The following is a 15,688-nucleotide window of genomic DNA, read 5'->3' as shown; positions in this document are numbered from 1 at the left end:
TAAATTCTGATAAATCTATTTCTGTAATATAAGAACTGAAGTGGAGTTTTTCTTATATGTCACCGTTATAAAACTGATATTTGATATTGTACTTCCATAAAGAAATGGAGGACCATCTAGGTTGTTTAATTTAAATTGAATATATGTCCTTGCTACAAATCACAAGTCTAGGATTGGTTTAGGTAATTATGCGCATGCTTATAGTTTTCTTGACTTCAAGGGGTATCAGATTGAATGATTGCTCTGGATTCCAAACTTCATTGATTAATTTGAAACTCATGAGACCCTTTCTACGTCTGTCTACTATTGAGGGTTATTGTTATTGCATACTTTTTGGATCTTTTGGATTATAGCTCTTCATCTTTTATATATGCTTTGGATTGCAAATATTTTGGCCACGAACATCATTGAAGAGACATGTATTGTCGAAATGCGCATCTGGTGCAAGAAAAATTGGTACAGTTTATTTTATTAAAATTATATGCATCATTTAAATTTAAATAAATGTAGTCCACAACGTAAAGGTGTAACTAGAACACCCCTTCAGCCGAAATGGAGTCTTCCATATTATCGCTTCTAGTTGTCTCCCTTATACTTCCGTCAATTCTGAATCAAAATACGACGAAAAGATTAACTCGTTCTGGCGATAGGTGTCGTGTTATACTAAAAGCGATCACAATTTAAACAGAGGAATGTGTCAGAAAGGAGTCATGCCCACTGACCCAAAGGAAATTAAATATTTAAAGAGTTAGAAATTGGATTCCTCCTAGAATTCACGTAGGAAAATAGACGATAAGGTACGAAGTGAAATACCTTCTCTCACTCTCAGTGACTGCTGTGGGAAGTAAACTTTGAATTGATAGTACAAAAGTTGAAAAACTATTCAGATTACGTAAATTACATTTTACATGTGCAGTTGAATTATTTTTGAAAATAATATTAATACATGAATTAATGAAAACAATGGCAATCGTATCCCTCAGAGCAATCATGCTCTTTGATTTTTAATGAAATTAAAGTAGTAAATGCAAGGAACTACATCTTTTTCAATGCATTCACAATTTGTTTTCATCTGTTGTTGTATGACGTCACTGGAGTGAAATAACCGCCTTTATTTCACATGTGAAATTAATCCGTTTTTATTTCAAGGAAAAATCAATGTAATAAATGTTGTTTAAAATAATTTTCCCTGTGAAATCACTAATCAATTCCTACAGCTGTTCTCTGTTTAAAGAGTATTTGGTTATCAAAGGAAAACAATGTCTGTTCAGTAATTTGGAAATTTTTATCCCATTATTTTGTTATTCAACAGTTATATGGAAATATTTAGCATAAGGTATTTGTACATTTAGATTTGAATACAGGAAATGTATTTTTTTTCTTAATGAAGAAACACCAATTTAGATATAAAAAAATAGTTATTATTTTTTTGTTCTAGAGAAAGTGCATTTCTAAGGCCTCTTTCTTGAAATTATTAAGTCTGTTATGATTATTGGCAAACAAGAAATATATTACTTGTTAGACAATTTCACTTTCCATTCTTGTCAATACAATTTTAAATTGCAAATGTTTATAAAACAATCTGAGTTTAAAATTGAAATATCAATATATTAATCCTTATTTGCATCAATACTGAGAAATTCCTTACCTTTGGACAATAACATAGAAATTTTACAGTAAGAATGGAAATGAAAAGAGAAAAAAAATAGTGAAAAAAGTATGGTCAGAAAGAATATTAGACAAGCTGTGAATATATATGGCTGGATTGTAACATCAACAGTGTTTTGATTTTTATTTCAGGGACCAGCTAATAGTTTAGTAAGAGCCTCCTTACAGTATATGGATATAACTTCTGGTAGCGCATGCAGTCATTGGTTGGAGTATAGATATAACTTATTGGGACAGAAAGGTCCAAAGTGAGTATTGTTGGTTGGATTAAGATTGTTATCAAGTGCACCAATGCAAGAGCGGGGTTGGAACAGTAGTAGAACAATTTATACAACTCGACCACCTCTGCCCCTTATTGGAACAGAAAGTGAGTTTTGTTGGTTGGAATTATAATTAAAAAATTGTAAAAATCATAAATATCAGAGAGGGATATCTTTTTAGCTCACCTGGCCCAAAGGCCTTTTCTCATCACTTGGTGTCCATCTGTTGTCGTCGTCCGTCGTCGTCATTAACTTTTACAAAAATCTTCTCCTCTGAAACTACTGGGCCAAATTTAACCAAACTTGGCCACAATCATCATTGGGGTATCTAGTCTAAAACCCAACTAACCAACCAAGATTGGCGCCGTGGCTAAAAATAGAACATAGGGTAAAATGTAGATTTTGGCTTATAACTCTGAATTATCTTGAATATTTTAGATAGAGAAACTGTAAACAGCGATAATGTTCAGCAAAGTAAGATCTACAAATAAGTCACCATGACCAAAATGGTCAGTTGACCTCTTAAGGAGTTATTGCCCTTTATCATGTTTATAATAATTTTTTACCAATTTTTTCGTAAATTTTTGCAATCTTTTACAAAAATCTCCTCTGAAACTTCTGGTCCAAATTTAACCAAACTTGGCCACAATCATCATTTGGGTATCTTGTTTGAAAACTGTGTGCGATGACACAGCCAACTAACCAAGATGGACGCCAAGGGTTAAAAAACGAACATAGAGTAAAATGTAGATTTTGGCTTATAACTGAAACTAAAGCATTTAGTGCAAATCTGACAGGGGTTAAATTGTTTATCAAGTCAAGATCTATCTGCCCTGAAAGTTTCATATGAATCGGACAACTGGTTGTTGACTTGCTGCCCTTGAATTGTTAATTTTTAAGGAAATTTTGCTGATTTTGGTTATCTTAAAATATTATTATAGATAGAGATAAACTGTTAACAGCAAAGTAAGATCCACAAATTAGCAACATGACCAAAATAGTCAGGTGACCCCTTAAGGAATTATTGCCCTTTATGGTCAATTTTAAACAATTTTCATAAATTTTGTAAATTTTTGTAGATTTTTGCAAAATATTTCCCTCTGTAACTAATGGGCCAAGTTCATTATAGATGGAGATATTTGTTAGTAGCAAGAACGTTCAGCAAAGTCAGATCTACAAACACATTACCATCACCAAAACACAATTTTGTCATGAATCCATCTGTGTCCTCTGTTTAATATGCACATAGACCAAGGTGAGCGACACAGGCTCTTAAGAGCATTTAGTTTAAAAAAAACTACACTATTTATTTGGACAGTTAAACCACATCTTCCTCCTTTTAACGTATATTTTTATAATGCAGGGTATGCGGAACAAACTTTGTGGCCGACGTTGAAAAATGGGACAGTTCACCAGATGAGCTGAGCAATGCAATGATAATTAGATTTGACAGTAACACATACTCATCAGCGGCAGTTTCCAAAGGATTTTCCATTAAAGTGTCATCAATAGGAACAGGTATGTTTTTTTCTTTTAAAAAATGCCAAACTTGATATCTTTTTGAGACAGGTAGTTGATGATTTGTTCTCTGTTGAATAATTACAGCTATATAAACAACCATCAATATAACACTTTTGATTGAAAAGTAATGAAAATTGGCTAATAGTTGTAAATTCAGTAACTATTGTGATGTTTATAGTATTGCAAAAAATGCAACAGTGTTATAAATACAATGATTTTAACTGGCTGGCATTTAAAAAAAAATATATGAATTAAACAGGATTTTTATCAAAATTGCAAAAATGTCTATAAAAAAATCTCCAGTTGTGAAAACCAAAACTTCAGCTGAAAATTTTAAAATCTCCAGTTACCACTTAACAACTCTGTCAAATGTATGAATACCATCTCCACTTGTCACTTAACAACTCCGTCAAATGTATTAATACCATCTCCAGTTGTCACTTAACAACATTGTCAAATGTATGTATGAATACCATCTCCAGTTGTCACTAAACAACTCCGTCAAATGTATTAATACCATCAATTTGTCTCTTAACAACTCTGTCAAATGTATGAATACCATCTCCAGTTGTCACTTAACAACTCCGTCAATGTATGAATATCATTTCCAGTTGTCACTTAACAACTTCCTCAAATGTATGAATACCATCTCCAGTTGTCACTTAACAACTCTGCCAAATGTATGTATGAATACCATCTCCAGTTGTCACTAAACAACTCCGTCAAATGTATGAATACCATCTCCATTTGTCCCTAACAACTCTGTCAAATGTATGAATACTATCTCCAGTTGTCACTTAACAACTCCGTCAAATGTATAAATACCATCTCCAGTTGTCACTTAACAACTCCGTCAATGTATGAATACCATCTCCAGTTGTCACTTAACAACTCTGTCAAATGTATGTATGAATACCATCTCCAGTTTTCCCTTAACAACTCTGTCAAATGTATAAATACCATCTCCAATTGTCACTAAACATCTCTGTCAAATGTATGAATACCATCTCCAGTTGTCACTAAACATCTCTGTCAAATGTATAAATACCATCTCCAGTTGTCACTAAACAACTCCGTCAAATGTATGAGTACCATCTCCAGTTGTCACAAAACATCTCTGTCAAATGTATAAATACCATCTCCAGTTGTCACTTAACAACTCCGTCAAATGTATTAATACCATCTCCAGTTGTCACTTAACCACTCTGTCAAATGTATGAATACCATCTCCAGTTGCCACTTAACAACTCTGTCAAATGTATGAATACCATCTCCAGTTGTCCCTTAACAACTCTGTCAAATGTATGAATACCATCTCCAGTTGTCCCTTAACAACTCTTTCAAATGTTTGAATACCATGAAGTTGAAATAAGAATTAAATTGAAATTTTTAATAATTTTAGCAACAACTTCACAATTGTATTGCATAAAATGTTCAAAATGGTCACAAATCCCTTAGTCCATCTGAAAAAAAATTAAGCAACAGCTTAAAATTGAGTTATTTATCTTTCTCAGGTGTTGCGTACCCCCTTAATACTATGTATGAATATCATCTCCAGTTGTCACTTAACAACTCTGTCAAAATGTATGTATGAATAACATCTCCAGTTTTCCCTTAACAACTCTGTCAAATGTATAAATACCATCTCCAATTGTCACTTAACATCTCTGTCAAATGTATGAATACCATCTCCAGTTGTCACTAAACATCTCTGTCAAATGTATTAATACCATCTCCAGTTGTCACTAAACAACTCCGTCAAATGTATGAGTACCATCTCCAGTTGTCACAAAACATCTCTGTCAAATGTATAAATACCATCTCCAGTTGTCACTTAACAACTCCGTCAAATGTATTAATACCATCTCCAGTTGTCACTTAACAACTCTGTCAAATGTATGAATACCATCTCCAGTTGTCACTAAACATCTCTGTCAAATGTATAAATACCATCTCCAGTTGTCACTAAACAACTCCGTCAAATGTATGAGTACCATCTCCAGTTGTCACAAAACATCTCTGTCAAATGTATAAATACCATCTCCAGTTGTCACTAAACAACTCTGTCAAATGTATGAATACCATCTCCAGATTTCACCTAACAACTCTGTCAAATGTATGAATATCATCTCCAGTTGTCCCTTAACATCTCCGTCAAATGTATGAATACCATCTCCATTTGTCACTTAACAACTCTGTCAAATGTATAAATACCATTTCCAGTTGTCACTTAGCAACTCTGTCAAATGTATGAATATCATCTCCAGTTGTCACTTAACAACTCTGTCAAATGTATGAATACCATCTCCTTTTGTCACTTAACAACTCTGTCAAATGTATGAATGAATACCATCTCCAGATGTCACTTAACAACTCCGTCAAATGTATGAATGTCAAATGTATGAATACCATCTCCAGTTGTCACTTAACAACTCTGTCAAATGTATGTATGAATGAATACCATCTCCAGTTGTCACTTAACAACTCTGTCAAATGTATGAATACCATCTCCAGTTGTCCCTTAACAACTCTGTCAAATGTATGAATACCATCTCCAGTTGTCCCTTAACAACTCTTTCAAATGTTTGAATAACATGAAGTTGAAATAAGAATTAAATTGAAATTTTTAATAATTTTAGCAAAAACTTCACAATTGTATTGCATAAAATGTTCAAAATGGTCACAAATCCCTTAGTCCATCTGAAAAAAAATAAACAACAGCTTAAAATTGAGTTATTTATCTTTCTCAGGTGTTGCGTACCCCCTTAATACTAGAAAAAAGAAAGGTATCAAAATTAACACTTAATTTTGGTTAAACTATTTGAAAAAGTTGACTAGTATTATTTTTCAGGTTGTCTCAATGAACCTTGTGTATTAGGAACATGCAACAGCCCTTTGAATTCAGGTACCTACACATGTACATGTAACCCAGGTGTGACAGGGACAAACTGTGATCAATTAACTCGTGAGTATTATGTTAGTTTAGTTTAAACACAATTTATTCAAATGAATTGAATAGATTGGGCAGCAGGCCTTTGTAAGCCCTCTTCATTTATTAATTTAGTATTGTATTACTGGAACTGTTTTAGGTCACCTGGATGAAAGGCCAAGTCAGCTACTTTAATATCTGGTCAACTGTTACTACTGTTCGTCTATTACTACTGGATGAAATTTGATTTAATTACGGGTTCACGCATATTTATTAGTTAGAAAAATGGTCTATGGAGAAATATTCGGAAATTTTCTTTTGTTCATTCGGATCATTTGTTCTTCTTTTCTGTATTAGCTTCCTACAATTAAGAGCACCTCCATACGGGGTATTCAATATATTTAAACCATGGCAATAAAGAACTTTACACTGATTGTTAACTCACTTATTTGCTATATGATAATCAAAAATATAGTTAAAAATCTACATAGAAAAAAACGAAATAGCTTTCCATACGTATAATTTTTAAAGAATGATAATGATTCAAAACATGGACACCTGTACCTCAGTCTTCCAAAAGTTCATAAAATTAATTTAGAAATAATTAATGATGCATTGCGACCTAGTAACTAGTATGATACAATGTACATTAATTAATGTTCCTTACATTGATCATCAATAGGTGTAACTCTCCCACGAGATGGATTGAAATTGAGAAATTAATTGACCTAATATAAAACCATTATTGAAGAGGCATAACTTTTTAATTCTAGATACAACAGATTTTATTAATAAAATAGAGTCACACAAGATAAAAAGGGAATTGCATTCTTATTGCCTATGATGCACAAATACAATCATTGTTAATTTAAAAGAAAAGGTTACCAATGCAGTAGAATTAATTGATACACAAGACTGATATCCTATAAACATGTAAAAGATTCCTAACAAAAAAGGTTTAACTGCATTTGTTAAATTATTTCTAAGAAACAATGAATTTCAGTTTAATGGACAGTTATCATGACAAACAAGTTATGAGAGCGCCCATGGGTGGTATATTTTCACCATTATACACATATTTTCATCAAATTAATGGCAATGGTTTGTACTAAACAACGAAAATCAGACACGATAATAAGCAAAATAAAAACAAAACAAAAAAAAACAAGCTCCTGATTTAAGACAGGTATATTAACTATACATGTATAAGCAGCAAATTGAATGTATTAGTTGGATCCAAACCCATTTCCAATGTGGAACAGGGTTTTACAGCATGCACAAAACAATTGATTAGCGAGTAGCTGAATTTTGTCTTATTGGTAGGAATAAAAATTCCACATTCTATGAAACAAAATAATCGTACAATAACGTTTAATCCCGCTGCAAATGTTGGCACCTGTCCTTAGTCAGGAATCTGATGTACAGTCGTTGTCGTCTGTTTATGCAGTTCATACGTGTTTCTCGTTTCTCGTTTTTATATACATTAGACCGTTAGCTTTCCCATTAAAATGGTTTATACTAGTAATTTTTGGGGCCTTTTATAGCTCGCTAAGGCTCTGTGTTAAATGCCGTACCTTGACCTATAATAGTTTACTTTTATAAATTGTTACTTGGATGGAGAGTTGTCTCATTGACACTCATACCACTTCTTCCTTTATCTATTTGATATATTTTTGACATAAAAGTAAATAAAATGACTGAGGGACTTAGGTGAAATATTACCTCTACCAATAAGAACCATAGAAGTGTCATCCGTTAGTAGTAGTTTGACCTTTCACGTTGGTAAAAATTAATATCGAAATAAAAACATTATTTATCTCCTTACTTTATATTTAACACCACTCTCAACATACCCACATTGTCCTGATTTACAATAAAAAGAATCTATTATCCTCCGCACACATGATAATGAAAACACTGAGATATAATTTACAATTCAGTTGAAAGAAGAATTAGCTTAAAAAAAAGTTCTAAGGTTCACGTATTGACTTTTTTGTTTTAAAAAGCAACTTGTTTTTAAAGTGTTTCCGTTGACCCCACTTGCCAACCAAGATAGCTAAAATTAGTACATAGTCCTGGGGTAAAAGGCAAGTTTTGCATCTATAGAGGAATTTTGACCTGAGCAAAAATGTTGAGAATGTAAACATCTAAGGTAATTTTGGCCTATTTAACCTGTTTAACGATTTTTAGAAAGATTAGAACTTGTTCTAAATCTTTACTAAGGCACCAGCCTCCCTAACAACACGACAGGTTAGCTACTGTTACTAAATGTATTTACACTGAAATATAGTTCCCTATGGTTCTCATGTATGTGCACATAAAACACATAAAAACTGAAAAAATGGGTATATTTTTGGAGCAGTTCAATCAAGAATGTATGATATTAATGTGTGTTGATGTGCAGGCTTTTTTTAAAAACATTTTGATTAGGTAATTGAGTATTGATACAATACTGGTATGATTGAGAACTGTCATTGTCACTAAACAATCAGAGACAAGGAAGACCTTTAATTAAAATGCCCCACCTCCTAAACTGTCAATCAAATTGACCACATTACTTATCAACCTCAGTCTTACATAATTATACAGACAATTCAATATACATCTAATTCTTAATACACAAGTATTTGACCTCATAATTGAATACACAAATGTATATATTAGATGTTTGGTATATATAAGGATGATAGATTTATTTATTGCCTATTACTTTTGATCTACATTACATAAAGTGATTCTGTAAATTATGTCTGAAAGAAAAATGATTAATGGATTAACAAGATCTTTTAAAAACAAAATGAAATATGAACATACATATGAATATATAAAAGGCCTATAATTAACTTGATAAATTTCCAATAATCATCTGTGATTAATCAACAATTTATATTTATTTTAGTTCACTTTTTTTTATCAGGATTTGGCTTTTAAGTTTTAAAATTTTGAAACTTTTAATTTTAACAAACCATTGTTTATTAGTTTATTCCCCATCAATCATCATGTCTATTTTAGTCATTTGAATTTTTATTAGGAGTGAACATATATTTTGAAATCAAGAAAGAATCCACATTTCAATAAAATAAGTTTTTTAATTTGTTTACATTGAAAAAGTATATTTTCAATGCCCTAGCTGTGTTGAAAAATACTTTTAAAAAATTGATCAAAAGGCACTCTACAACATTTAATCTTCAATGTCATATAACCTCTGTTTCAACTTACAAAATGCCCCAAAACAACATTTTTAGATTATTTTTGTTCACACTTTAAAGTTCTTAGTTGTTGGTCTAGATTTTATGTCTTACAAGGATAGTTAATAACATTTACTAGAAGGATTTTTGATTTGCATTTTTTTTGTTTTTTTGAAACAGGTTCAGAACAGGCAACATTTTTTTGATAAGATATAAACTGCAGTTTAAATTACATTTTGCAAATTAAGAGACCCATATTATTTAATTTGAGCTCATTTTATCCTCATACTGTAAAAGAACTTTTCCTTCTAAAGACCTGCTGTTAATGCAATTTTCAGCAATAGTGCATTATTAATGTTTATTTTTCCCCACCATACCTTAATATGCAATTATTCAAACTACTCTTCTAATCTTTCCATGAGTGATTTCAATCACTTTGATTTACAGGAGCTATTGCCCTTTTGTCTAAGCAGTCTAATGATTTCTTTCAGGAGTTATTGCCCTTTTGTCTAAGCCGTCTAACGAATTCTTACAGGAGTTATTGCCTTTCATTGATTTTCTATTGTAACAAATTATAAAAGATGAGCAGGCTTTTGTGCCTTTGTACATTTGTGCTTGAAAACAATGTGAAGATTTTTTGCTCATTCGCTGCTATTACTCGCCAAAAAAGGTTCACATTTTGGCTCATGTCTGATATTTTATAATATCAGAAAACCTGATAATACTTATTTGAATAATAACTATGACTTTTTTTTAACAATTTTTCAGCATCCTATCAACTTATTTGTACATTTGAGTTTGGAGAAAAATGTCTTTTTGAGAATGAAGGAAGTAATGTAATAAATTGGGACACTAACAGTGTAAGTTAACAATTATATGCATTTTTATAGATAATAGATTTAGGTCCTTTTTGGTCATATAGATCTTCAACTGTTTTGTGGTTCTTTACACATCCTTTGACATTCCTCAGATGAAGGTTAATCCCAAAAAAGGGTTGTTTTCATTTTTGAAGGGATTGTAAGAAATTTATTATTTGAAATACAGTCATTAAAAGAAGGATTACAGATAAAATTGAAAATGGAAATGGGGAATATGCCAGAGAGACAACAACCCTACCAAAGAGCAGACGACAGCCCAATGCCACCTATGGGTCTTCAATACAGTATGAAAGTCCTGCACCCGGAGGTGGTCCCCAGCAGGCATTAAGGAATTGAATCTTTAAAATACAAAGTATATTTAAACAGGGATTGCAGATTGTCTACCCCCTCTCTATCTCACCTGCCATTTATAGATGGTCAGTAACTTGATTAAAGTACATGTGCCTTATTTTTTTGCCCCATTTATTATGCCCCATTTATGGGCATTATGTTTTCTGGTCTGTGCGTTCGTTCGTTTGTTCGTTCGTCTGTCTGTCCCGCTACAGGTTAAAATTTTTGGTTGAGGTAGTTTTTGGGTCGAGGTATTTTTAGCTCACCTGGCCCAAAGGGCCAAATGAGCTTTTTTCATCACTTGGCGTCCGTCGTCCGTCGTCCGTCGTCTGTCGTCCGTCGTCCGTCGTCTGTCGTCCGTCGTCGTTAACTTTAACCAAAAAAAAATTTAAACAAACATGGCCAAAATCATTATTAGGGTATCTAGCTTAAAAATTGTATCCGGTGACCCGCCAAACCAACCAAGATGGCCCCCATGGCTAAAAATAGAACATAGGGGTAAAATGCAGTTTTTGGCTTATAACTCAAAAACCAAAGCATTTAGAGCAAATCTGACATGGGGGTAAAATTGTTAAACAGGTCAAGATCTATCTGCCCTGAAATTTTGAGATGTATCGGACAACCCGTTGATAGGTTGCTGCCCCTGAATTGGTAATTTTAAGGAAATTTTGCTGTTTTTGGTTATTATCTTGAATATTATTATAGATAGAGATAAACTGTAAACAGCAAAAATGTTCAGCAAAGTAAGATCTACAAATAAGTCAACATGACCAAAATGGTCTGTTGACCCCTTTAGGAGTTATTGCCCTTTATAGTCAATTTTTAACCATTTTTCGTAAATCTTAGTTATCTTTTACAAAAATCTTCCCCTCTGAAACTACTGGACCAAATTAAATCAAACAAGGCCACAATCATCATTCGGGTGTCTAGTTTGAAAATTGTGTCCAGTGACACGGCCAACCAACCAAGATGGCCGCCATGGCTAAAAAAAGAACATAGGGGTAAAATGCAGTTTTTTGCTTATAACTCAAAAACCAAAGCATTTAGAGCTTATCTGACAGTTTTAAAATTGTTTATCAGGTCTAGATCTATCTGCCCTGAAATTGTTGGATGAATCAGACAACTCGTTGTTAGGTTGCTGCCCCTGAATTGGTAATTTTAAGGAAATTTTGCTTTTTTGGTTATTATCTTGAATATTATTATAGATAGAGATAAACTGTAAACAGCAAAAATGTTCAGCAAAGTAAGAGTTACAAATAAGTCAACATGACCGAAATGGTCAGTTGACCCCTTTAGGAGTTATTGCCCTTTGTAGTCAATTTTTAACCATTTTTCGTAAATCTTAGTAATCTTTTACAAAAATCATCTCCTGAAACTACTGGGCCAAAAGAATCCAAACTTGGCCACAATCATCTTTGGGGTATTTAGTTTAAAAAATGTATCCAGTGACCCGGCAAACCAAGATGGCCGCCACAGCTAAAAATAGAACATAGGAGTAAAATGCAGTTTTTGGCTTATAGACCATAAAATAAGTCAACATGACCAAAATGGTCAATTGACCCCCTAAGGAGTTATTGTCCTTTATAGTCAATTTTTAACAATTTTCATAAAATTTGTAAATTTTTACTAACATTTTCCACTGAAACTGACACAGGCTCTTTAGAGCCTCTAGTTTAATAAATTGCATTATTTATATTATTTTATTTTCTAATAAATAGCAAGGTACGCCATCAAGCAATACGGGACCAAACAATGCTCATGGGGGGTTCCAATACGTGTATACAGAGATGTCAAGAAAAAATCCTGGTGATAAAGCTACCATGTCTACAACTTTACAGTTACCAAGTAAGAAATAAAAAATAGCAAGAGTATAGGAGCTACTTGTATATATAATTAGTTATGACAAATAATACAACTTCACAGATACCAAGTAAGATATAAAAAATAACACGAGTGTAGGAGCTACTTACATATATTATTAGTAATGACAAATAATACAACTTTCAAAATTGAAGTGACTAAGGGTAATTTCGTTGTTTCTACCACGAAACAAAAACAATGTAATATGGTAGAGTATCCAGTGATTATAATGTTGTTAGCCAATCAAAACCTTTTAATGTTCACTTTGTGTCTCACTTGACAGAGTCAAAAAGCAAGACATAGGTATGCTGTTTCTGACGGCTGCTGCAACGTCAACAATGTATTAGTTTGAGCGACAAGTTGTTGGCCCATCGTATTTGGTATGCAGTTGTATTAGCATTGGCACTTCTCATTTCTGTGAATATTATTTGGCTGCCCCCTCAGTCATGGTCTATTGACTTTGAAACTTTTGCTTATTTTACATGTATTAGTTTTGATAAGGTCAGTTTATGAGAACTACTAATGGCAGGACAATGATATTTGGTATGCAGTTGTATAAGCATTGACGTATTTCATTTCCATGGAGATTATTTGGCTCCTCCCTCTTAGTCATGGTCTATTGACTTTAAAATTTTTGCTTAATTTACATGTATTAGTTTGTGATTAGGTCAGTTTAAGGGGAGACCAATGTTAATTGGTATTCAGTTGTATAATCATTAGCACATATAATTTTCATGGAGAATATTTGGCCCCATGTTATATGACATTGTAATGTGTAATCTTATATATTGTAGCTACTAGTCGCTGTATGACATTGTAATGTGTAATCTTATACATTGTAGCTACTAGTCGCTGTATGACATTGTAATGTGTAATCTTATACATTGTAGCTATTAGTCGCTGTATGACGTTGTAATGTGTAATCTTATACATTGTAGCTACTAGTCGCTGTATGACATTGTAATGTGTAATCTTATATATTGTAGCTATTAGTCGCTGTATGACATTGTAATGTGTAATCTTATACATTGTAGCTACTAGTCGCTGTATGATGTTGTAATGTGTAATCTTATACATTGTAGCTACTAGTCGCTGTATGATGTTGTAATGTGTAATCTTATACATTGTAGCTACTAGTCGCTGTATGACATTGTAATGTGTAATCTTATACATTGTAGCTATTAGTCGCTGTATGACATTGTAATGTGTAATCTTATATATTGTAGCTACTAGTCGCTGTATGACGTTGTAATGTGTAATCTTATACATTGTAGCTACTAGTCGCTATATGATGTTGTAATGTGTAATCTTATACATTGTAGCTATTAGTCGCTGTATGACGTTGTAATGTGTAATCTTATACATTGTAGCTATTAGTCGCTGTATGACATTGTAATGTGTAATCTTATACATTGTAGCTACTAGTCGCTGTATGACATTGTAATGTGTAATCTTATACATTGTAGCTACTAGTCGCTGTATGACGTTGTAATGTGTAATCTTATATATTGTAGCTACTAGTCGCTGTATGACATTGTAATGTGTAATCTTATACATTGTAGCTATTAGTCGCTGTATGACGTTGTAATGTGTAATCTTATACATTGTAGCTACTAGTCGCTGTATGACATTGTAATGTGTAATCTTATACATTGTAGCTATTAGTCGCTGTATGACATTGTAATGTGTAATCTTATACATTGTAGCTACTAGTCGCTGTATGACGTTGTAATGTGTAATCTTATACATTGTAGCTACTAGTCGCTGTATGACGTTGTAATGTGTAATCTTATACATTGTAGCTACTAGTCGCTGTATGACGTTGTAATGTGTAATCTTATACATTGTAGCTACTAGTCGCTGTATGGCGTTGTAATGTGTAATCTTATACATTGTAGCTACTAGTCGCTGTATGATGTTTTATTATCACATGAAGGGATCTACTATGGGTACTTTAAACATATACTCTGAGGGGACAAATACAGCGAAATCTAATATATGGACACGGTCTGGTGCTCAAGGCGATGATTGGATCAAAGCAGAAATAGACATACCTGCCATAAATGGTCTAAAGGTAAGCAGCTTATTTGATAGACACACGTCTGCCATTAATGGTAAATTATACGATGATTGTTAAAAGAATTTTCTACACAAAATGTGAAAATAAGACAATTTTAGAATTATTTTGACTAACGACTATTATGATTGTAGTTTAGATATATAGTGTTGTGACTTGTTTCAGGTGACAATTGAAGGTGTTCGTGGATCTGGTTGGTCAAGTGACATAGCCATTGATGATGTATCGCTTATTCCAGGAACTTGTGGTAAGATTATTACATAGATTTGAAGGGGAGGTAATCAGAATTGAAGGCTGTTTTTCTGTCTCCTATGTGACCTGTTGAGAGGAACATTGAAATAACACACGTCGATCCATATAAGTGCTCCCACATGTAGAATTCTTGCCAGATTTTTGTCTCCCTTGACGGAGTCAAAAAGCGAGACATAGGTATGCTGTTTCTGGCGTTGGCGGCCGTGTCGGCGTCAACAATGTATTAGTTTGTGATTAGGTCTAGTTTATGGTGAACCACTAGTGGTAATTCAAGATATTTGGTTTGCAGTTGTATAAGTATTGGCACATCTCATAACCATGGAAATTATGTGGCCCCACCCCCTCAGTTATGGTCTATTGTCTTTGAAACTTTCCATAGTTTTCATGTATTAGTTTGTGATTAGGTCAGTTTATGAGGAACCACTAGTGGTAAGTTAATGATAATATGTATGCAGTTGTATAAGCATTAGCATATTTCATTTCCATGGAAATTATTTGGCCCCACCCTCTGTCATGGTCTATTGACTTTGAAACTTTTGCTTAGTTTTCATGTATTAGTTTGTGATTAGGTCAGTTTATGGGAAACCATTAGTGATAATTAAGTAAATGATATTTGGTATGCAGTTGTATAATCATTGAAATATCTCATTTCCATAGAGATTGTTTGGCCCCACCCCCCTCAGTCATGGTCAATTGACCTTGAAACTTTTGCTCAAGTTTTCATG

At 32.9% G+C, this 15,688-nt stretch overlaps 1 protein-coding gene across 12 annotated transcripts in view; it reads left to right on the top strand.

The window, feature by feature from the left end:
* LOC139489323 (MAM and LDL-receptor class A domain-containing protein 1-like) overlaps window positions 1-15,688 on the top strand; it is a 124,426-nt gene that overhangs the window by 50,068 nt on the left and 58,670 nt on the right. For all 12 annotated transcript variants that reach the window (XM_071275622.1, XM_071275623.1, XM_071275626.1 and 9 more), the window contains 7 exons: window positions 1,801-1,916; window positions 3,292-3,446; window positions 6,301-6,414; window positions 10,335-10,426; window positions 12,493-12,619; window positions 14,533-14,708; window positions 14,877-14,958. In XM_071275622.1, coding sequence (XP_071131723.1) covers window positions 1,801-1,916; window positions 3,292-3,446; window positions 6,301-6,414; window positions 10,335-10,426; window positions 12,493-12,619; window positions 14,533-14,708; window positions 14,877-14,958 — 862 coding nt within the window. The remainder of the gene's footprint in view (window positions 1-1,800; window positions 1,917-3,291; window positions 3,447-6,300; window positions 6,415-10,334; window positions 10,427-12,492; window positions 12,620-14,532; window positions 14,709-14,876; window positions 14,959-15,688) is intronic.

Source organism: Mytilus edulis, chromosome 9 (genome assembly GCF_963676685.1).
Source record: "Mytilus edulis chromosome 9, xbMytEdul2.2, whole genome shotgun sequence".
Classification (NCBI taxonomy): domain Eukaryota; kingdom Metazoa; phylum Mollusca; class Bivalvia; order Mytilida; family Mytilidae; genus Mytilus; species Mytilus edulis.
This window is presented reverse-complemented; position numbering and strand designations above follow the sequence as displayed.